This window comes from Oncorhynchus mykiss, chromosome 3 (genome assembly GCF_057628025.1).
Source record: "Oncorhynchus mykiss isolate SJ-2025 chromosome 3, ASM5762802v1, whole genome shotgun sequence".
Lineage (NCBI taxonomy): Eukaryota > Metazoa > Chordata > Actinopteri > Salmoniformes > Salmonidae > Oncorhynchus > Oncorhynchus mykiss.
In genome coordinates, this window is record NC_143024.1 from 32,911,370 (window position 1) to 32,936,220 (window position 24,851).

Below are 24,851 nucleotides of genomic sequence, written 5' to 3' on the forward strand. Positions count from 1 at the left end.
CCTCCCACCCACACTGACCCTGCAGGTTGAAGAGGGAGCTGCAGTCGGTAGTCCTGTCTGAAGGGGCCTGGGTGATGGGCAGCAGGTAGGCGCGGTAGCCCCTGAGCAGGCAGCTCATGAAACGCAGGAAGGCCTCCTGGATCTCCAGCTCCAGCTGTTTCTGACGCCCGTAGATCAGGTCATAGTCCGTCAGCAGGAACTCCAGGGTGGCTTCCTCTTGGCCAGTGGTGTAGACTGATGGAGGGGAATGTGGGGGGGGGGTTGGTTTGTGGGAGAGGGAAAGTGATGGAAATGGGGGTAGTGGTGGAGAGGCACAGAGAGAAAATGATGAAGATAAAAAACATTGGCACATAGAATTATCAAGAGTCAGATGTATTGCACCAATATGTTTTAGCTTGCTCATTTTCCAGCATCAGTCCCTAGATGGGCTTCAGAATAAGTAGGCTAGATTATGTAAAATGATTGAAAGAAGGGGGATGAGAAGAGAATGCATGTCATGCATGGTCTCCAGCCATCACTCACTTTTCTCCAGTGTCTTCATCAAGTTGGTGAGGGTATTCACCAGCATCTTGCCTTGCTTCCTTGGTAGTGATCGCCATGACAACGGCTTCTTGTCCTCTGCTCTGCAGGAGAAAACAAAACTATGGATTTCATCCTCTCAAACGTGCGTATGTTTGGTTTGTTGCTTCCTCTTCCATCAGTTGCATTCTGGTCCAGGACTTCAAGGTCAGTGTACTCACTGAAAGATGGTGTTGGTGTCCAGGTCAACACACACCACGTCAGTAGGGGGGTCATAGAGGTCAAAGTAGCTGGAGTGGACGCCCACAATGAAGGGCATGGGGGCACACAGTACGTCTGCCAGCCGCAGCGGGCACAGGGGTATGTACGGGCAGTGCCAACGCAGAGGGAACGTCATCTAGAGGGATAGAGTGCATTATTTTATTAGATTTTTAAAAATGATTTAACTAGGCAAGTCAGTTAAGAACTAATTCTTATTTACAATGACGGCCTAGGAACAATGTGTTAACTGCCTTGTTCAGGGGCAGAACAACAGATCTTTACCTTATCGGCTTGGGGATTCGATCTAGCAGCCTTTCGGTTACTGGCCCAACGCACCAATGACTAGGCTACCTGCCGTCCCCTTGGAATGAGTGTGTGTGTACGTATATGTCTTTGTATGTGTGTATGGCGGTGTGTGTGTGTAGGTTTGGCGTGTGTGTGACTCACAGATACCAGGGCCTCGCTGACGGAGGTGAGAACGTCGGGGCGGAGGGAGTGTAGCAGTAGTTTGTGCTCCGTCAGCACAGCCAGCAGCAGGACACAGGCGTTCTCAGGGCCCAGGTTCTGCAGCAGCTTCACAAAGCTGGCACCACTACAGACAGAAAAGAACAGCCTCTTTATCAATTAATTATTGTTTTAATGGATTCACTTCTATATGATAATAGAAATCCCTTAGGGGAAACTAAGGCATGGTTGGAACAATAGAGCCTAGCGCAGAAGAACGCATTCCACTACAGTTTATTGCGACTCTGACCTAATGCAGATTTACTGTACTGACCTGAGCAGTAAGGGGGAGGAGACGGGCTGACAGAGGAGAAGGTTGTCATAGGGGGAGAGCTGAAATGACAAACAAACATTTTTCATTAACAAACCAACATGGTGGACAATAATCTATAGGTCTAAGGAAGAAAGTTTAGCCATGCTTCAATTTCATAGACCACCATTCACCAAATTGATATCTGTTGATTTGAAACAAGCCATTAGGAATCAAGTTTGAAAAGCCCCATGAGACTCGATTTGAGTTTTCTAGAAATCCCCAAACAACTTAAACAATCGTCTCTACTTTCTAGAGCCAGAAGGATCATTCAGTGATGTTAAATTATTGTAAATCCACAGTAAATTATCGATTGTTTTGATTGGGTGTTATTTTTACCCTGTTCATCTGCACACACTAACCAGTGAAACCATCAATTCATTAAACGCCCATTTCCTGTGGGGGAGGAAGTCAAATCTTTAGTGAGAAACACCACAATGCTACTGGTGTCAAGCTCAAATAGAACTCAAGCTGAGGTTCCGCTTGTAATGCACACAGAGCAAGATTTTGTTCTAAACTAGCACTAAAACACCTGATTCAGCTAATAATCACAGTCATGCCTTACTTGAATTAGGTGTTTTTAATGCTGCCTTCTGTATAGCCCTGAGCTAAACCAATGCTTAGCAAGGTTTTCCACTCTACCCGTCTGATGCTTTAAAGTGCTTTGATGTGTTAATAAGGAATAAAGATAACAAGGAGAATGTGAATTGAGTTAAAGACAGGTGTCCCTACCTGCACTAGGATGCGAGGTCGCTGAGGGGAGGGGAACGGGACGTTGTGCATGAAGCTGGAGATGTGCCTGGAGAGAGCAGAGTTCATGTTAATATATCAACCAAACAACCAACCATAACATGGATCAATGGCCAATAGGCTGAAGGTATGTTAGCCAGTAGATTAGCCAGTTTAGGTTTATAAAGACACATAGCTGATATTTGCCATGAAGGACCACTGACTTCTCAAGTGGCAGCACGTGGGGTCCGGAGATGGAGTATCGGTAGACGAAGGTGAGGAACTTCTGGAAGACGGTGAAGAAGGGCCAGTGGGAGAGAACACACACGCTCTTCTTCACTTGCAGGGTGCGGTTGGTGATAGGCCGCCGGTCCACCACGCTCACCAGGCCCAGACGGACGCTCTGCCGCTCCGAGAGGCACTCCCGTGGGAACGCCTCGTAGAACTGGATGGCAGCACCGTAAACCTGGGGCGGGAAGAGGAGACACGGGAGTGTTAAGAAGTAAGGATTCAGCTAACGCTAGATGCTTTGAACTGGGTAACCAGTTAGCATTTAGCAAATGCTAGATACTGTGAGAAATAGTGGAGTTACATTTTTTAAATTAAACTGTGAGCGAGTTCATACTGAAGTCATTTGCATCTCAATGTTGTTGTTTTTATAGCTTCTTGCTGCTGTCGCAGATAAAGTCTATACAGATGGCCAATTTAAAACGTGTATTTGAGGTAGGCATGCATGATATTGAATAGCTGCATTGGTAAATAACTACACACAAGTCAAGCAACAAATAGTTGGTATTTATCAACATTAGAACATTAGGGTTTGGCAATCTTCATATCTCACACTTAATATAAATTTCTTTGTGAGTGTGTATTTCTGAACCTTGTCAGCCACCGTAGGTCATAGGCATTTTGTGGAATTAGAAATATTTCAGCTCATTTGGTTCTAGAATTAGATTTTTGTTGTAGCAACCATAGAATTAGCAACATACTCCTTACTGGTGGCCTCACTGGCGTGTCACTGTGATGTCATCGCTCATGATGCTGATTCCCTGATCATAATCAGATGAGTTCTGAGTTACCATAGTGATGATTACTATATCATCAAACAAAATCAATGGAACATCATATTCCAAAATTGTCAGTCTGTGAAAAATCCTTTGAAGAGACAAACTTGCTATTTCTGCAGATTTTTTCAAGCTGATATCACACATTCATTGGACCTTCTGTTCAACAAAGCAATGAATCGACGACTAAGTGTGTCCATGACCCGAAGGAGTGCAGTTTCTGATGAGAAAATTGTCAGCCGTGGGAGAGGCCGATCGAGGGCTAGATGCCACTGCCCTACTTCGGTAAACCAGCCAATATATAAGACTGTAATTATTAATAACACAGATGTTCTGTAATAAACTTTTTCAGTTTTGTTTCAAATTAATGCAAATTTGAGAGTGGTCTTGGCTGAGAGTTGTTTAATTTTGTCCATACAAAGGAGAGAGAAGGCCCTGACTCTGTGACCCAAATAGTGAAACACCCTCAGAAGGCAGAGAAGGACACAATGAATCGTGGACGGAGTGCGTCTGTCCCTCGAAGAAGGGCAAGATCTGTAAATTTAAAGAAATCATATGAAAATGTTGTTTTAATACGATAGCTAAATCTCAGATTTTTTAATCTGATGCCATATACTAATCATTCTTGATCCATGTCATGTTCATGGTGATAAAACATGTTCTATTTTCAGCAGGACGAGAAATGTGTTTGCCGTGAGAGAGGCAAATCCAGGATCAGACGCCACTGTCCAATTTTGGTAAACCAGCCCTTCTATTCATCGGTTAATACAGTATGGAGGAACAGACATTTTCTGAAAAGTAAAAAAAAAAATATATAATTTTTTTTTATACCTGTTTCCGCCTCAACTTTCAAAGTAGGCTAACAGTTATTTCATTGTCTTAAAAGATCCATACAAAGAGAGACAGCACTGACTCTGTGTCCCAAACAGTGGACTACTCTCAGAACGCAGAGAGGGACGTAATGACTCACGGATGGAGTGTGCCATCTATCCCTCAAAGAATAGCAAAAAATGTGAGTTAAAAAAATATACAAAAAAGCTTTAAAAACAAGCTACACTAATCTCAAATTCTTAATATCATGCCATTTGCCAATCAATCTTGAACCATGTCATGTTCTTGTCATAATGATAATTGAAACGTTTTCTTTTTTCAGGAAGACGAGAAAACTGTCTGCCGTGAGAGAGGCAGATCCAGGACCAGACGTCACTGCCCAACTTCGGTAAACCAGCCCATATATTCATGTATTAACACTGGCATTTAAAAAAATGTCAGATCTGTTTCAAGTGAAGGCAAATGTGAGAGTGGCCTTGGCTAAACTCTCCATATAGGCTAAGTGTTGTTCCATTTGCCCTAACAGATCCGTACACAGGAGAGAGACGGCACTGACTCTGTGAACCAAACAGTGGAACACCCACAGAAGGCAGAGGGGAATGTAATGAATCGTGGACGCAGTGTGTCTATCCGCCCAAGAAGGCCAATAACTGTGAGCAAAAAAATTTACTCAGAAATATTGTCAAAACACTGCAGCCTATTGTCAGATTTTCTGATGCCATATGCTAACCATTCTTGATCAATGTCATGGTCTTGTTTGCATGATTATATGGAAACCTTTTCTTTTTTCAGGAAGACGAGAAAACTGTCTGCCGTGACAGAGGCAGATCCAGGACCAGACGCCACTGCCAAACTTCGGTAAACACTGGCATTTTCTGATGCACTTTTCTGCTCTGTTTCAAGTGAAGGCAAATGTGAAAGTGGTCTCGGCTAAATTTCCATATAGGCTCATAGTCGTTTCATTTCATCTTAACAGATCCATACAAAGGAGAGAGATGGCACGGACTCCCAAACAGTGGAACCTGCACTGACTCCCACTGACTCCCAAACAGTAGAGCACCCTCAGAAAGCAGGGGGAGATCACATGAGGAAAAAACAGGACCTAACCCCTTTTGAACAGAAATGTAACAGAATGTTAAAGAGCGAGAGGGAGTGGTTGGAGGACAAGAGCAGTGAGATCAGAAAGAGGGAGATCCTATGGAGACCGAGAAAACTGGACGTTGGGGGAAGATACCTAGCCAAGATGGAGGGATTGCTAGAGGACATGGCTTGGCGAGTCCAGGCATTGGATTTGTTCACAGAGAAAGATGGAGAAACAAAGAGTGGTCAATCAAAGGTGAGTTTTAGTGACTATTTCAGCACTATAATGTTGATTCTACTATCCTTCTGTTGAGTAAACTATCATATTTTCAACAAATACAGTAGAAGCAGTAGTACAACTAAACATGGTTCAGTAGGTATACTAGTATTTTGTTATTGCAGTTAAACAATACTTGTCATCTTTCTTAGAAGAATGGCCAGGTCCCCTTGGTGACAGGACAGTACAAGGCAGGGGATAAGAAAACACGGCTTGAGAAAAAGGCTGAGAAGAGCAGAAAAGGAAGGCTAGGGAACAGAGAAAGGAAAAAGAAAGGGGAGGAGGGAGGGAGGTGATGGAGATGATGATGATGATTGCGCAGGGAAAGAATAAAGGGGTGGTTTGGCTTGATATAGGTCTGAGGAGGGTCTGGAAACGGTTGAAGAAAGGGGTCAGGTTCATCCTGGGCACATCCTACTATTTACTTTTCGGGAATAAACTGAGCTTTTATTAGAAAATGTTTTGCTTGTTGTCTGGATTTAATATGAATTAGGAAACTTTACTATTACCATTATGATTATCACTGTTACTGCAGGCATCATGGATGGAGTGAAGTATTTCAATGTCTGACAAATAATGGCATCTTAAGTTAGTCATTTGTTGAAATTGACTGAACCGGTGGCTTGCATATAGGAGAACCTTCCTACACAGCTTAGCACATCACCCAATGGATTCAACAGCTCAGCCACTGTGCAGTGTTAGAGTGTGTGTGAGAGGGAGGCGGGCAGGTGGACCCACCTTGTCGCCACAGGCGCTGGTGAGGACGAAGGTAGAGAAGACAGGGAGCTGGTACTTGGTGTTGAGGGGCCAGCTCTCCACCGTCACACCCATGGGCAGACAGAACATAGGCACAGACTCTGGCAGGGGGAACGACTCCACGTCCGCTTCAGGATACCGACTGATCAGACCTGGGAAACACACACACACAGAGACAGACAGTTAATAAAAGTACAATTTTGATTACTGACGACAGAGATACTTTTATTTTTGGTAGATCTTTATACTTCTAAATGTCTTTAATTATGAAAAAGTAGGTCAATATGCCTCTGTTTAGAACGTCACATATGGCGACGCAGCAGAATGAGTGCTGTGATACCATCAGAATGGAACAGTCTACACTCACCTGCTTCATAGACTAGGGCGTTGGCTTTGGCTACAGCTCTCTTGTAGCACAGGTATAAGGCTGGACCCCACTGTGGAGCCAAAACAACAAAGCACAGTGAGAGAGAGAGGGATGGAGGGAGAGCGAGAGAGATTAAGTATTAAGTTTTAAAAAATAGAGTAGAAAAACAGAGCGCTTCAAACGCACTATGCCAGTGTTGAGGTTCTTCTCCACCCGGCAGAAGGTGTGGGGGGCCACCTCCCCCTTGCTGGGCAGCAGGAGGGAGATGTCTGTGACCCCCAGGGTGTGGAGGGCCTGGGACTCTGGGGCCCGGCGGTAGGTCAGGAAGGTGCGGTGGGTGGCAGGCCCCCCGGAGCTCAGGCTGGCTGAGCGGCTGTAGGGAGTGGTCTCGATCACATTCCAGCCCTGCTTCACCACCTCTTTGCCCTCGTACAGCACCCTGGGGACCGGGGGAGGGGGCAGAGTCAGGACAATGAGTCAGTCAATGTCACTAGTTACCCAGTTCACAGAAACCAATTGCATCCCACACTTTGTCCAGAATTAATGTATCATGTGACGTGCATAGCTCTTTCATTAAATAATCAATGGGTATATATACAGACATACTTAATTTAATGATTATGGCAGTTTAGGGCTACATAGCAATAGCATACAATAAAAGCTTTGTGGTCACACGTACATGGTTACAGCATGCAGTATGTCAATAATTGCATAATGCAAGCTCAAAGCTATGTTATGCATTAGCTATAGTATGTGAACTCCAGTCGGTGAACTCCAAGAACCATGCATAGCTTTAAATTGATGTTGTGGCTAATGTCTGACTCCAGCACACAGAATAGAATGATCATTTTTTTCATCACTGCTGGAGTGTCTCACCCGAGGTCAAGGATGGGTGGCTTGTCATGCCCACGGCGGTAACACAGGTACATGTGGGGGTTGTTGATGAGTCCGGCGCTCAGCCCGGCCGGGTGGCCCCCCTGGGTCTTCTCGATGCAGGTGAAGCCCTCGGGCACCTCCTCCCCCAAGCCCCGGGCGATCACCGCCAGGTCTATGACCGGCTCCACCACCCGGCCCCCTCTCTGCTGGCCCTCTTCGTCCAGTGGGGCCGAGCCCCCCGGAGCCAGCCCTGCCACCACAAAGTAGTCCACTAGTTGGGGGCATTTCTCCTCCGTCATGCCGCCTGTCTGCCAACTTCTGTGGAGAGGGAGGGAGAGGGGGAGAAAAAGAGAAGGAGAAGTAGAGGGAGGGGGAACCAAGGTGAGATTGTGCAATCTCGTTTATGTAAACATACAACTGGCTGAACAGTTGATGAATAATGGATTTCTTCCTTCCGACAGTCTTATAGAAACATAACCTTATTATCCAGACAGACAATATTTGGTTCTCATCATTGGCAGTAGATCAACAACCAGGACAGTGATAACATTATCACTGCATGTGGATGCACACACAGTCCCACACACAAATATTTATTTTTGACTCAAAGGCCTTTAGTCATTCTCATTTCATACAGATCTGACCAGTCTGAGAGGTCAACAATAAGCTGCTGAGTTCTGCTGAGAGGGGAGATCCCACCAATTACCACTCACCCATTAGTTTATTTCAGTATACATGGCAACTAAAAGTTGGATTTCATATGCATCAGGAAATACAACAAGAAAACAAAACAATAAATTTGATACGGTTGCCAAATCAAGAAAGTTCAGAAGTCATGGATGGGATCCGGCTTGTTGTTGCACTTCGGATGGTCAGCGGAAGTCTGTAGCCTCAGCAGCATAGAGCATTATGCTGGTCATTTATGAACATTTGAACATCTTGGCCATGTTCTGTTATAATCTCCACCCGGCACAGCCAGAAGAGGACTGGCCACCCCACATAGCCTGGTTCTTCTCTAGGTTTCTTCCTAGGTTTTGGCCTTTCTAGGGAGTTTTTCCTAGCCACCGTGCTTCTACACCTGCATTGCTTGCTGTTTGGGGTTTTAGGCTGGGTTTCTGTACAGCACTTTGAGATATCAGCTGATGTACGAAGGGCTATATAAATAAATTTGATTTGATTTGATAGAGCACACCCCTCAACTTCCTCTCCGTCGGTTGGGCTTCGTAGATAAGCCTAACCCTTTGTAGATGCCACTCCTGCCACTGGCGCACAGGCTCACCATACATTTTGTGCCAGTCAGAGTAGTGGACAACCTTCACTACTGCAAGCCATCTCTGCTAATGCAGTCCTATTTGCTTCTGCAGTGTTGCGGTATTCAAAGCTAGCTATTTAAAGCTAGCTAGCTAGTTAACATTGATCGTTTGGTAAACCAAACCAACCAACCAACCGATACGTCAAATCTAATTAAAAACTGATTTAAAAAACTAAAAGCGATTTATCAAATTATTAGAAACAAAGGGGCCATTCACATGAATGTAACTTTCCCCTCTGGGTTCCCTCTCCAATCATTTCAGAGGGAGCATTAGTCTAGAACAGCATTTATACAGGATGGATAGGCCATCCTCACAGAGCGGATGAGTCGTTAAGTCACGACTGCAGGAAGACAGGACAGTTTGTTGTGTTTTTATTTCCACTGTTTTTATTTCACCTTTATTTAACCAGGTAGGCTAGTTGAGAAGAAGTTCTCATTTACAACTGCGACCAGACCAAGATAAAGCATAGCAGTGTGAACAGACAACAACACAGAGTTATACATGGAGTAAACAATAAACAAAAAAAGTCAATAACACAGTAGAAAATAAAAAAAACGAGTCTATATACATTGTGTGCAAAAGTCATGAGGAGGTAGGCGAATAATTACAATTTAGCAGATTAACACTGGAGTGATAAATGATCAGATGGTCATGTGCAGGTAGAGATACTGGTGTGCAAAAGAGCAGAAAAGTAAATAAGTAAAAACAGTATGGGGATGAGGTAGGTCAATTGGGTGGGCTATTTTCCGATGGACTATGTACAGCTGCAGCGATCAGTTAGCTGCTCAGATAGATGTTTAAAGTTGGTGAGGGAGATAAGTCTCTAACTGTGCTTAGTTACAAAATGAATGTGTGATTAAACTAAAAGTGCACTGAGCGTGGAGGGGAGAGTTGGAGGGCATAAAAATAGGATGCTGTTGTGTCACAGTCAGTAGAAACTGTACCAGTAAACCCCTCTTATGTAACCTAGGCACTCCCCCTCTCTCTTTCGCTCTCTGCAACCAGCCCAATGTTTTTCTCTTGTTCTTTCTAGTCGTAATAGGCTTGGGATGACTGGGGGTTTGCTTTGCGCTGTCAATCTGTTGCTCTCTGATAAAGCACTGATAGAACTGCTTTTCAGGAATTCCCAGAACGAGAGAGCAGAGTCATTAGAATGAACAGAGATTAGGCTAACGAAAGTTGTAGCCTGCTACCAAGTACGCTTGAGACTAGTAGCCTACTGTAGTTAGCACATCTAACGTGTAAGAGTACTTACTATACATGCCTAGAGAGTGAGAGAATGACTAAAAGGGCCTTGAAAAAGTGAGAGTAGAGGAAATCGATGCAGGTTGGGCTCCAAAGGTTAACTGGCAAACAGGAAGTGGCCACTGGCAGCCTGTTTCCTGTTACATTCCAAGAGTTCATCAGTAGCTTCCTAGTGACACTGGAGCACGGTGACACTTCTTCAGGGGGGAAATTATGACAGGACACAGGAGGTGGTAATATACAGTGATGACAAAATGACCATTTTTTGTTGTTTAACTTTACTCCAGCACTTTGGGTTTTAAATTATTAAATTAATACAATAACTATGAGGTTAAAGTGCAGACTGTCAGCTTTAATTTGAGGGTATTTTCATCCATATCGGGTGAACTGTTTACAACTGTTTGTACATAGTTGCCCCATTTTAGGGGATCAAAAGTATTGAGACAAATTCATTTATATGTGTATTAAAGTAGTCAAAAGTTTAGTATTTGGTCCCATAGTCATAGCACACAATGATTATATCAAGCTTGTGACTCTAGATATTTGATGGATGTATTTGCTGTTTGTTTTGGTTGTGTTTCAGATCATTTTGTGCCCAATAGAAATGAAATGTTAAATAATGTAATGTGTCATTTTGGAGTCACTTTTATTGTAAATAAGAATAGAACATATTTCTGAACACTTCTACATTAATGTGGATGCTAGCATGATTACGGACAATCCTGAATGAATTGTGAATAATGTTGAGACAGAAAGTTAGATGGATCTGTTAGGCCCTAAGGCCTACTATGGTACTATAATAAAAGGGTGTTGCCCTGCTGGGAACTTATCAAGGACACTGAACCTCAGGGTTTTCCAGAAATTGCTGATGTAGGCTAATAATTGTTGGTTCCCTTTTCATAATACCCTACGTATATGGGAATGTGCACTGTCTCTCTCTGACACACACGCTTGCGCTCGCGAATGTACACACAAACACACGCACTGGAAAACCCCTTTTGACTACTGAATTGCCCCAATGTCCAACATGTCTTAATATTGGTCACAATCCTTGCAACTGTAAGTCATTTCAATATCCTTGTCAACATAACTGAGAAATGAATTCATTAAAACTGTCAGTGGTTTGTGCGAGAGAGAGAGAGCGAGCTCTGGAACTAGAGCGCCCACATCCTGACAAGAGGCTTTTGAAGTCCCATTCGTATGAAACCCAGTGCATCATAGATATAGAATTGAATACGCCATATTTAGACAAGCAACAAGAGAGCAGTAAAGGTCTTATTCCCCAGAATGATGACGTGTCTGACAGTGCCCTTCAGCCTGGAAGCAGTGGACCACCACCACCATGATCACACGAGCTGAATGTGAAGTATTGGACCATGGCCTACTATGGCACAGGAGAAGTGGAGCTAAGAAGAGGGGTTGTTTTAGTCTGTCATTCTGCTAGTTCTTTCCTCCCTGGCACTTCATTGATAAATCAGACTGATCAGTGATAAATCAGACCAAGTGCAGACATCAAGGACTAGAGTTATGCATCCCTGCTTGGTGGAACTAATGTCAAGAGTTTCTGACTCATAACTCATAAATAACATCCACAGAAATTACATAAGATTCAAACAAGTTGAGCACATGAATTCAGGTCGCTACCCACTTCTCCATCTAGTCGTACTGCATCTTGAACTTATCAGCCAGCCTCTCCCTCTGGCTGTTTTTCCAGATAATAATTTACTGATGTGATTATTCAGTGGGGTGATACAATACTTAAACATAGAAAACAAAGTGTGTTGTGCGCTGCCTGAGGGTTCATCAAGAATTCATTGAGAAACAGTGGCTTACGCAATTTGTCAAAATAGGCTAGCTAATGCTCAGAAACAAAACTCAATTGAAAGCCTTCCAGCCACTCACATCATACCTCAACCTCCTCAGAACAGTAGCTTCAAACAAGCAGGAAATAAAGAGAGCCACAAGATATTTAAAACAGGTTGTGGGTTTGGTTCTTCTTTTAATTCACCTGCTTTTGTTGAGCACCAGCCAGGAAAGGCTTGAATATATATTTCCACAAGATTATAAACCTCTAACGCAAGCTGCTGAGGAATGAGTCATCTCAATGAATATTTGAGGAAAGGAGAGATTCCCTACCTTACGTAGGTTAAATCCCCATATCAGTCAAATATAGCAGTTACTTATAGCTCACTGTGTATGTGTGTGTGAATTACAGAGTAGCCTTGCCTCCAACGGATTGAGAAGAGTTATTTCTGCGCCAGTGGAGTGACAACACTCAACCCGCGCCCCCACATCTCTCCAGGTGTGAGCTTGTGATAAGAACACCCCAAACGGACAAGGAGAGCTCTGTTCAGGCTTGGCAGCTAGAAATCCTGCCCCCGAACTGGCAGACTGGCCCTCTCACTCTTCCTATACAGCAGGTTCTCAAACTCCTGACATGTTTGAGAATGTGTGAAATTGTGTGTGTGAAGAGGGGCTACACGCATCATTTCACACGTCAACATTCCTTCATGGATTTGTCAATAACACCCTCGAAAGTACTGATTTTTACTTTGTGTTATGCAATAGCTGGGGCAACATTTTGACATTACAAAATTGTGGAGATCTTTAAAAAAAAAGGAATCCCTGATAATTTCAAATACTCACCACAGCACTCACAAAATGTATTTTAAATACAGCAGAAATGTACAGTGCTAACAGCTGTTACAAATACTTCTATCTTGCAACTTAATGCAAAACATTCTTCCTCAAAATATGCTTGCCAGATGATTTACCTGTCTAAACAATGCTTAAGATAAAGTTGTTAGGGATGAATGCTGTCCAGAGGCAGTGCCTTTGTGCTTGTCAGAATGCTGCTGCCCATAGCTGGCCTTCAACCAGAGCCACAGCTAGTGACAGAGGAGGTATTCAGGGTCGCTCTTCCCAGCGAGATTATGCTGGAAGTCAGCGACGGGGAGAGAGATGCCTGGTAGCTGGTACAACCACGCCCACACCAACTCAGGGGCATCACCACAATACCACCCTAAAATGGAGGCCCGGACGGCCCACAATGCTCCTTTTGTGTGCACGGGGCAAGCACGTGATGATGTTAAGAGGGGAAATACATTCACACACACACAGTGAACAGAGTGAGGCCCAGAGGGGAGTACTGCACCACAATGATCATTTCACAAGCTCACCACGATAAATAGCATTATCCAAAGCGTTGACAGTGGGAAAAGTACATTATCACACACTGTTTACCAAAGACCACAACTCTGACTTAACAGAGCTGCCTGGAGCAAAATGTAGGCCTAGAAGAGCGATAGTGGAGCCTTCCATTAGTGTGAACTTAACTTGAAGGGTATGATGATTAAATACTGTAGGGTGGTGGGGGGACAAATCCTTCTCTGTCCAGTCAGCATGTTGTTATGAAGGTGATCTTGGCCCATTAGACCACTGAAGAGAAGGCATGACCTACACCAGTGTTTTTGGAAGTTATCAAGATTTGACAAGCTATGCTTCTCCTTCTCGGAGTAAGTGCTTCTTAACTAAAACTAGCACTAGAGGGTAGACTAAAATTGGTGTGAGATCATCGGATTTACGAGTAAGTGACATCTCATGGGCCAGTGCCAGTCCACAGTCCAGGGGTTGGGAAACACTTATTGACACCTCTCTAGATGACACATGAGTCATGACTCAGCAAAGAGGGGGGGGAGACATTCTACCTGAGGAATCGGTATAAGGTTGATACAGATTAGGCCTACCTACAAAAGCTTCATGTGGACACTGTTTAATTTTTAATTAATCACTTTGTATTCAGCAAGTCAATAGTAAACAGCATGCACCACGTGTTGTTCTATTTTTGACTCTGGGATTTTCAAAGTAGTTCTTAAACATTGTCTTGCTGATGTTGCAACACAGACTGGCAGAACTTAAGGATCAGGGAGCAAGAGTGTCTTCGATGTGGATAACTTCCAGAGTTGCTCCTTGATAATGCTTTGATCAATCTAAATGCCATCCACAATTCAATTCAGGAAACTTGATACATGCAACTACAGTGGGAAAGGTTAGTCATTTAAGTGGGAAAGGTTAGTCATTTCAGTGGGAAAGGTTAGTAATTTCACTTACTCCAAAAAAGCACGACTAGGCCTACTTGGTCTCAATTCTCAACCTCAAACAAAATGTATTCCTTTGCTAGTCACTCTCCTCCTACTCACTTTCCTAGGCCATAAACTAAAAGGGTTCGAGAACAAAACCAACACAGAGAGCCTCTCAGGCTGCATGGTCCCCTGACCACATCAAAACGCAACATTGTCCAGGGTGTCTGAATTCACCCTGGTAATACCTCAGGGCAAGGAAGACACACCACTCTAAAGACCACAGAAGATTCTAATAACAGTTCTGGTTGGTTAACCCAAAGTCATAGAGCCAAACAGATTCCGAGGTCTCGGTGGCCCAAACACCAGGGTTCATGCCACAAGCGCTGTTAATTCCCCTACAGCAGCATCCATCGAGCCATGTGGCTGGCAGTGTCTCTGACTATCACTCCACTCCACTCTCTGACTATCACTCCACTCCTGAGAGCAACACATCTGCCACACTGATCCTCAACACTGGAGCTCCCCAGGGGTGCATGCTCAGTCCCCTCCTGTACTCCCTGTTCACCCACGACTGCATGGCCAGGCATGACTCCAACACCATCATTAAGTTTGCAGACGAGATAACAGTGGTAGGCCTGATCACCGACAAAGACGAGACAGCCTATAGGGAGGAGGTCAGAGACCTGGCCGGGTGGTGCCAGAATAACAACCTATCCCTCAACGTAACCAAGACTAAGGAGATGATTGTGGACAACAGGAAAAGGAGCACCGAGCATGCCCCCATTCTCATCGATGGGGCTGTAGTGGAGCAGGTTGAGAGCTTCAAGTTATTGGTGTCCACATCAACAACAAACTAGAATGGTCCAAACACACCAAGACAGTCGTGAAGAGGGCACGACAAAACCTATTCCCCCTCAGGAAACTAAAAAGATTTGGCATGGGTCCTGAGATCCTCAAAAGGTTCAACAGCTGCAACATCGAGAGCATCCTGACCGGTTGCATCACTGCCTGGTATGGCAATTGCTCGGCCTCCGACCGCAAGGCACTTCAGAGGGTAGTGCGTACGGCCCAGTACATCACTGGGGCAAAGCTGCCTGCCTGCCATCAAGGACCTCTACACCAGGCGATGCCAGAGGAAGGCCCTAAAAATTGTCATAGACTGTTCTCTCTACTACCACATGGCAAGTGGTACCGGAGTGCCAAGTCTAGGACAAAAAGGCTTCTCAACAGTTTTTACCCCCAAGCCATAAGACTCCTGAACAAGTAAACAAATGGTTACCCGGACTATTTGCATTGTGTCCCCCCCCCCCCCCCAACCCCTCTTTTACACTGCTACTACTCTCTGTTTATCTTATATGCACAATCACTTTATCTATACGTTCATGTACATACTACCTCAATTGGCCCGACCAACCAGTGCTCCCGCACATTGGCTAACCGGGCTATCTGCATTGTGTCCCACCACCTGCCAACCCCTCTCTTTATGCTACTGCTAATCTCTGTTAATCATATATGCAAAGTCACTTTAACAATACCTACATGTACATACTACCTTAATAAGCCTGACTAACCGGTGTCTGTATATAGCCTTGCTACTCTTATTTTCAAATGTCTTTTCACTGTTGTTTTATTTATTTTACTTACCTACACACACCTTTTTTTTCTCACTATTGGTTAGAGCCTGAAAGTAAGCATTTCACTACGCCTGTTGTATTCGGGACACGTGACATATGATTTGATTATTTCAAAACAACGCTTCTATTTAAAGCCTGCTCAGAGTCGGTTCTGCCTCTAATTAAGAGACCTGCTTCAGACAGCTTCAGCAGCTCTCGTCTTCTCTCTCTGTTGTTGCTGAAGTATTAGAATTCAAATTCAACCGTCTCCAGGTATTGGTGTGATAACTGACTAGCACTTCAACAAACAGCAGCTTCTCAGGATTTCTGGAAAACTGTCTCCCGTGGACCACGTCAACATTTTAAGGATTAGCCTATTGCCAAACAACATGGTAAAAGACGACAGACCTAACTGTTGAAATGGGAGAGAAATGACAGACACTTGAAGGAGATTAAGACATCTAAAGTTATAAATATCCAAGACTCCCTACTGGGAGAGGCTGAGAGCATCATGAAAGGCACTTCAGTCAATGCTGGCTTAAGTTTACAATATGATGCACCAACCAACTGTCTCATTATCTCGATTTTGTATACTATCCATGAAAATAAAAAGTGTCCGTCATTTTTTTTAGACGCTAGAACCAAGATGTATCCATCCACATTTAGCAGTAGGCAGGGTACTAGACAATGTTAGAGATTTTGGTGTGGGCAATTGCCAATAATTGTGATAGGTCTTCCAAGACCTATCTTTTCCTTGTTGTGATGCACTGGGCTTTTACCTAACCCCTATGGTAATGTGGCTAAAGTGTTTATGCTAGTTTAGTGGATAGAAGGAGGGACAGACCGTGCCTTTAGCTGGCAGAGATGGAGTTTGGAAAGAGAAAGGAAGAGGAAGCAGGAATGAACTACAGGCTGTATGTAGCAAGAGAACTGGATCTCTGTGTGTACGACAGGGGGGATAGGCGCAAAGTGTGTGTGCGTATTTGTGTAGGTGACACACTGACGGTTGTCATATTCAGCTAGGGCTGACAGAAAGTATGAGCAGAGGAAGAGAGTATTGAAGGGACAGATGACAGGGCAGTGGCAGAGAGCATGATAGACAGAAAGAGAAAAGGAGAGGAAGGAAGTGTAGAGAGAGGTTTATTTTGAGGCGTCGCCAGGTTTGATTTAGCAAGCACAAGTGGGATGATCATTACATTACAGTGGACAACATAATCCCTGACGTTGAACGAGGTGGACCATAAAAGTGGCTGGCTGGTGCAGTGTTTGCTTGTGTTTGAGGCTGTGTGAGTGTGTGCATATAACTGATATTCATGCATTTCCCTACTATATCATAATTTCTCCTCTTTGTGTTGCATAACGCAGCATACAGTAGTCCAACATATTACACACTGTATGAGTCTTAAGTGATGCTCTGTTTTGAAAACAGTCATTTGTACTGCGTTAGCCATACAGGATGCAAGTGAAAAGAGGAGACATCCATCGCAAATGGTTACATAATCTTGACATTGGCCGTTTGCCAATGGAGCTGAAGGCTATAGAGCTGTTCTCAGAGCTAATCAGAGTGTATGCGAGTGCAGACGACCCAACAGTTGCAATACAGGTCTAAGCATTGTGAACCAGGCCCTAAAGCACAGTGTATAATGCTGCTGTTACAGCAGTACAAAGGAGAGATTCTTGGACAGGTGACAGACTGGCTGACTGTTACTAAGTCTGTTTCTTCAACAACATCAGGTTTGCTTTTAGGAGTGACCCTGTGTGAGAAGAGAGGGGCTGACACGACACACAGTTTCAGGCTTACAGATGAGTTGCATGAGTTTCAACGGCCTCCCAACCTGACTTCGTTGTGGAGTATGGAGATAGGAATAACAAAGAGGCTGCACCTGGACTCCACCAGAAGTAGACCCAACCTGCATCATCCCACAAACCTACTCACATCATATTCTCCCAACACTACCCCCACTTCCTAATCTGATATTCAGTAGTTGGATGACATGCCACTTCCTCAGATTGTATTATTTCTTTCTGGCAGCTGCCTAAGCAGTTTCAACACGCAAATGTAAGACCTCGTTCCTCTTCTCTTATGATGACGAGGGAGGGCCTTACACATCTGGGAAGAACTCTAGCCTTTCCTCAGAATCAAATCAAATTTTATTTGTCACGTGCCAAATACAACAAGCATCACTGTGAATTTTTAAAATGTTACCATTATTTAACTAGGCAAGTCATTTAAGAACATATTCTTACTTTCAATGACGGCCTAGGAACAGTGGGTTAACTGCCTTGTTCAGAGGCAGAACGACAGATTTAAAAAATATATAGATTTTTTAACATTGTCAGCTCGGGGATTTGATCTTGCAACCTTTCAGTTACAAGTTCAACGTTCTAACCACCAGGCTACCTGCCACTCCACTAAAATGCTTACTTCCAAGGCCTTAACAATGCAGTTCAAGAAAGAGCTAATAAAATATTCAATAAATAAACTAAAGTGAAGAAAAAAAATGTATTAAAAAAACTAAAACAATCAAAGTAACAAGAAATGTAGATAACAATAACGAGGCTACCGGGTCAATGTGTGGGGGTACAGGTTAGTTGAGGTAATTTGTAAAGTGACTATGCATAGATAATAAACAGCAAGGAGCAGCAGCATAAAAACAAAGTGTAGACAGTCTAATTAATTGTTCAGCAGTCTTATGGTTTGGGGGTAGAATCTGTTAAGGAGCCTTTTGGTCCTCGACTTGGCGGTCTGGTACCGCTTGCCATGCGGTAGCAGAGAGAACAGTATGACTTGGGTGACTGGAGTCTGACAATTTGTTGGTCCTTCCTCTGACACCGCCATACGCACTACCCTCTGTAGTGCCTTACGGTCAGATGCTGAGCAGTTGCCATACTAGGCAGTGATGCAACCGGTCAGGATGCTCTCGATGGTGCAGCTGTAAAACTTTGAGGATCTGGGGACCCATGTCAAATCTTTTCAGTCTTCTTCACAACTGTCTTGGTGTGATAGCTTGTTGGTGATGTGGATACTAAGGGAATTGAAGCTCTCAACCCGCTCCACTTCAGTCCCGTCAATGTGAATGGGGGCCTGTTCGGCCCTCCTATTCCTATAGTCCGGGAGCTCCTTTGTCTTGCTCACATTGAGAAAGAGGTTGTTGACCTGGCACCACACTGCCAGGTTTCTGATCTCCTCCCTAGCTATCTCATCGTTGTCAGAGATCAGGCCTACCACTGTTGTATCGTCAGCAAACGTGATGGTGTTGGAGTCGTGTTTGGCCACGCAGTTGTGGGTGAACAGGGAGTACAGGAAGGGACTAAGCACGCATCCCTGAGGGGCCCCAGTGTTGAATCAGCGTGGCAGATGTGTTGTTGCCTACCCTTACCACCTGGGGGCAGCCCGTCAGGAATTTCAGGATCAAGAGGGAGGTGTTTAATCCCAGGGTCCTTAGCTTAGTGATGACATTTGTGGGAACTATGGTGTTGAACGCTGAGCTGTAGTCAATGAAGAGCATTCTCACATAGGTGTTCCTTTTGTCCAGGAGGGAAATGGCAGTGCAGAGTGCAATTGAGATTGCGTCATCTGTGGATTTGTTGGGGCAGTATGCGAATAGGAGTGGGTCTAGGGTTTCTGGCATGATTGTGTTGATATGAGCCATGACCTGTCTTTCAAAGCATTTCATGGCTACTGATGTGAGTGCTACGGGGCAGCAATAATTTAGGCAGGTTACCTTTGCTTTCTTGGGTACAGGGACTATGGTGGTCTGTTTGAAACATGTAGGAATTACAGACAGTTTACCTGTATAAAGGACTGGCTCACATCAGCTACGGAGAGTGTGATCATACAGTCGTCTGGAACAGCTGGTGCTCTCATGCATGCTTCAGTGTTGCTTGCCTCGAAGCGAGCATAAAAGGTATTTAGCTCGTCTGGTAGGCTCGCGTCACTGCTCACGGCTGGGTTTCCATTTGTAATCAGTAAGAGTTTAAGACTTCCGACAAGCGTCAGAGCCGGTGTAGTATGATTACATTTTAGTCCAGTATTGACGCTTTGCCTGTTTGATGGTTTGTCTGAGGGCATAGCGGGATTAGCGTCCGGATTAGTGTCCTGCTCATTGATAGCAGCAGCTCTATAGCCTTTAGTTCGGTGTGGATGTTGCCTGTAATCCATGGCTTCTGGTTTGGAGATGTATGTACGGTCACTGCTGGGACGACGTCGTCGATGCACTGATTGATGAAGCAGGTGACTGAGGTGGTATACTCCTCAATGCTAATGGATGAACCCCGAAACATATTCCAGTCTGTGCTAGCAAAACAGCCCTGTAGCGTAGCATCCGCGTCATCTGACCACTTCCGTATTGAGCGAGTAACTGGTACTTCCTGCTTTAGTTTTTGCTTGTAAGCAGGAATCAGGAGGATATAATTATGGTCAGGTTTTCCAAATGGAGGGCGAGGGAGAATCTGTGTGACACTGGGTCATAAAGCAAGGGTCAGTGGTTTGATAAACTTGGTGAGGAATGATGCCAAATTTCACTATTGAGATGAAATATGACTGCTGGCTGGTACGATGACATCATACTGACACCCTCCCTGTATTAGCCAACTGAACATGTCTCAAGACAAACCCTGGTTCCTCCTTCTAAACATTCTGTTTCCACTTCATTGTTATGACATTCGACATGGACCATTATATTTTGCATTAACTTACAGGCTTTTATGTAAATGTAGCACTAATGTGAAAGGTTAAGCAGAAACATACGCAATCCCCATTGCACAAAGCATAGCCTTCCTCTGCAATGAGATATGATGTGAAAGGGAACTGGGAGTCCTGGGAGGTAGTGTAAACACTAAAGGTGGAAGGCTGAGGAGAGTAGGTAAGAAGTGAGGCACAGACTGTTGAAGACTAGGCTCTAACACTTCATGATCAGACTATACTTTGAGCATTCAGATTCTATTCAGAAATTGAAAAATCATAATTCAAAGTAAAAAGCAAACTTCAATTCTGGAATTGGAATTTCTTGACTGAATTTAAATGTAATTGACCCCCAACACTAGTGGGCAGAAAGTTATAAACACTGACAATGTGTTGCTTTGAGGTGCCTTTCTTCAAGAAACATTCTCCAGCTGTAACAAACCCCTAACAAGAGGTGACAGGTCCCAGGTGTGATCACAATCTCAGGTATCATGCAGACAGACTACTGTCTACTGACATGAGGAGGAGTCGTCTGTGAAAGAACACTGGAGAGCCATGGAGAGGTATAGGTAGGCCTAAATGAGGACTGAGAGTACCCTCCGGAAACTATGTCCCAAATTCTACTACTGGGCTACATTGAGTGCTTTAGATGCATGGGGGTTTTGAGAAAGTTGTCACTAAGCCTTATGGGTTTTGTGACGATGGGTGGAAACATAGTCAGTAGACTTTTAGTTGTGTCACAAAAATACTTCCCCAAAGAAACACATTATCCTGCATGACCTTGTTCATAAATGTATAGGTAAACTTGTGTTACAAAGTCGTTAGAGGCTATTCTTTATGAAGATCCCAAACTAGGTAGAGGAATTAAGATGGTACTGTACCAAATGCGTTTTGCTAAATCAATGCTGATTAATTAGTTGGCGCATGGTTAATCTAACCTTACACTAGTGGAAAATGAGTGACGAAGATATGGAACAATCAACAATGCAAGCCTCCGTTGTCTATGCAGAGTTGCAGCTAAGTAGGCCAGCCAGCAGCAAATAGCAGTTGCAATATTACTAATTTCATGTCAGGTAGGCTCAGTTCCTCTACTACTTAGAATAGCTAATCTCCATTTTAGAAATTAGTGTAAAGAAACGTATCGTCTGGACCATCTGTCCAAACCTGTGCCCACAACATCTAGATACATTTAGACAGGGTGCTTCTCTATGCGAGCTCAGTACACCACAACAAAGTAGGCCCACACATCTACAGCTTATTTTCCCCTACATGAAAATCTAAGTGTGTCAAGTTGAAATCGTATTTATTATATTTTGTCTGGAATGGAGTAATCTGTAAGGAATGAAAGGGCAAGAATAGATGGTGAGGATTACTGACAGCATGTCGAAATTGAGCTCAGGGGCGGCAGGTAGCCTAGTGGTAAGAGCGTTGGGCCAGTAACCAAAAGGTTGCTAGATTGAATCCCTGAACTGACAAGGTAAAAATCTGTCGTTCTGCCCCTGAACAAGGCAGTTAACCCACTGTTCCTAGGCCGTCATTGTAAATAAGAATGTGTTCTTAACTGCCATGCCTAGTTAAATGAAGGTTAAATAAAATAAAAATATATGTGCAAATTGTTATTTTAACAACAGGGGTTTGTAACACAGCAATGTTTAAACATCAGGAACAGATAGTGAGACCATGCCATGAGACCGACACTATACACTGAGTGTACAAAACATTCCATGACATAGACTGACCAGGTGAAAGCTATGATGTCACTTGTTAAATCCACTTCAATCAATGTAGATGAAGGGGAGGAGACAGATTAAAGAATAATTTTTAAGCCTTGAGACATGGACATCATATTCCTTGTTCAAATACACTATAATTAGTTAGGTTTTAGAATCATAAAGCAACTGTTGAATTTTTTTTTTGATACTGTCTGTGTATACCACTTGAATAAAGACGAAAAATGTACTATTTTTGTCAACTCCGTAAAACAAATTCCATCAGAATGCCTGAATATCTGATAGAATGGTTGTTTTGAATAGGGTATTTTCAAATGAATAATTTTCTATATTTTACAAATTTATTTTTTTAAATGTTCCAAAAAGTTAAGATTAACAAGTGTCTTGAGTATCTGTTGTCAACTCCGTCAATGATTGAAGTCAATATTTTTCCTGGTCAATATTCTGAATAAATATTGCTCGAACCTTAAGGGGCCCACGAAACTGCGCTACGCAACTGGTATTCCCAAATCGTCGTGGAATATGAGGATTTATGTATGCTGAATACTCAAGAAGAAACACGATAAATAGACATAATGCATTTTCATAATCCACAAAGTACCATGAATGGACAACACAGTAAATGAGATGGCAAATGTAGAGAAATGCGTTCCAATGCAAAACGTGATGCACGCGCAGTACAACGTGAAATTGATTAATGTCCGCGCTGGCAACATATTTTAACATTTTGGACTAGGGGCAGGGATCACCAGGCGATGTAGTATACCTACCAACCTTTAATTGCTTTAAAATCCATATACATGTACCATATACATTTGGGTCAATGCTTGGTACCACTCATTGGATCACGACAATAGCCTAACGTTACACCCAGAAATAGCCTGCCTGACGTTATACACTAACGTTACTGTTGTATCGCTTCGCACATTAGCCGGTTAGCGCAGCACTACGGCCACAGATACGTTCGTATAATGGCTAACAACTATTATTGTGGGTTTCGAATAAAACAAATCGAGAGGGGATTTGGGTTTGAGTTGTCACCGCTGGCGCACCATACCTGAATTGTGTGACATTAATCCAAAGCAGTTGCAAGCATTAGCTAGCTAACGTTACTTAGCCTCCTAGCTAGCTAACAAAATATTGTGGGGACACTACCACTATTTAACTAGCAATCTATTTACCTTGTAATCCTTGCTGGCAGTTCCGATTGCTCACTTTGGATATCATCCTGCTTAGGTCATATTTAGACATTTAGCGTCCATGTTGGAGGTCGTGTGTACCATGGAGTCGGTTTCTAATTAGAGCCAGTGTAGATGTCTGTCGTATCAGTCCGCTTCTTGCTGGCTGGTCGGGAGGTTAGCTGCCAACAGCTCCTGCGGTCGAGATGGGAAACTAAAACACTGTCGTACTTCCAGTGCCACAGACCGATAGAGCTCTCAGAACACAGACACTTGCGCTACTATTTCACTAATACATACAAACTAGTTATTAATTTGTGAAACTCCCTGCAGTCTATTGTTATGCATTTAAAAACATGTTTGCTGTGGTAATATTCATTATAAAACTAAAAGGAAAGGAAATTGCGAGAGTAAAAACAATTTGGTGGACACCCGCGTGCATGCAGCTGTCACTGTACTGGAGACCAGTGAATCTGTTATGACAACGCGGATAATATTACAATATAAAACCAGCCTTTGACAGGATTTTTTATATGCTTTATTTTTTGTAAAATAATGTGAAAGGTACAAATATTTTCTTGTTAGGTTTAAGATGCACAGTGGTTTAGGAACATTATTTACAACATCGATGGGTTCCCTGGATATTACAAGTTTAAAATAAACATTTAAAATGTAATTACTCTGAAAACGCAAAATACATGTGGTTTTGACCCTAAACATGAAGCAAAAACGTTAACTACAACCGTAGAATTCACTGAACAATAACACATCAATTAATATGGCCATCTGACTGATCCCTATCACACATAGCTTCACTGTACAACAGCAACCCCTACTGGCAATGTTATTGCCGTGCATGGTCTTCAACTACAACGTTACTGCATAACACAGATCCTGAGAGATTAATGAAGTTGTTAGCGCAGCCTCCTTGTAGTCTTAAAAATCGGGAATTAAGCCTCAGGTTCATTCAGCCGTTCCTATGGAGGAAATGAATGTGGTTTGGGGATAAACGCCGAAAATAAGGTCCGAGGTTAACACATGCTTTGATGATTTTATGTTTCGTTCAATGAGATATGTCTATGAACACAACCTTTATGAATTATGAAGCGTATTTTGATTACATAAATGCTTCAAAATTTACAAAAAAATGAACTTGGTGATAGAGATCTCCCAAGCCTGTGTTCTCCACACAGACCTGATGTGTTTATCAAAACAAACCCCAAAATAATTTCTCCATAGCCTAGCTCTGTTAGTGCCTACAAAACGACCACATTATTATTGCTTTCTAAAGGCATGACAGCTGAAGCATCAAATTGCAGCTGTGAAGAATTGCCAAGATGTGAGACAAATTCACTTGGTATAACTAACTAATGCAGAGGGGGAAACCATGAGCAATTATTGCTCCTTTTCGCAGTAAAAAAAACTGCAGTGT

General features: G+C 43.4%; 1 protein-coding gene across 2 annotated transcripts in view; it reads right to left on the minus strand.

The window, feature by feature from the left end:
- The window catches only part of LOC110513430 (DENN domain-containing protein 4B), a 35,994-nt gene extending 12,095 nt beyond the window's left edge, over positions 1–23,899 (minus strand). For both annotated transcript variants that reach the window (XM_021593278.3, XM_021593273.3), the window contains exons 1-12: positions 23,423–23,899; positions 7,575–7,892; positions 6,885–7,137; positions 6,699–6,768; positions 6,314–6,483; positions 2,548–2,789; positions 2,327–2,393; positions 1,559–1,617; positions 1,228–1,372; positions 741–916; positions 523–623; positions 19–234 (exon numbers count right to left, since the gene is read on the minus strand). In XM_021593278.3, coding sequence (XP_021448953.3) covers positions 19–234; positions 523–623; positions 741–916; positions 1,228–1,372; positions 1,559–1,617; positions 2,327–2,393; positions 2,548–2,789; positions 6,314–6,483; positions 6,699–6,768; positions 6,885–7,137; positions 7,575–7,873 — 1,798 coding nt within the window. In that variant the 5' untranslated portion in view covers positions 7,874–7,892; positions 23,423–23,899. The remainder of the gene's footprint in view (positions 1–18; positions 235–522; positions 624–740; positions 917–1,227; positions 1,373–1,558; positions 1,618–2,326; positions 2,394–2,547; positions 2,790–6,313; positions 6,484–6,698; positions 6,769–6,884; positions 7,138–7,574; positions 7,893–23,422) is intronic.
- Positions 23,900–24,851: the final 952 nt, after the last annotated feature.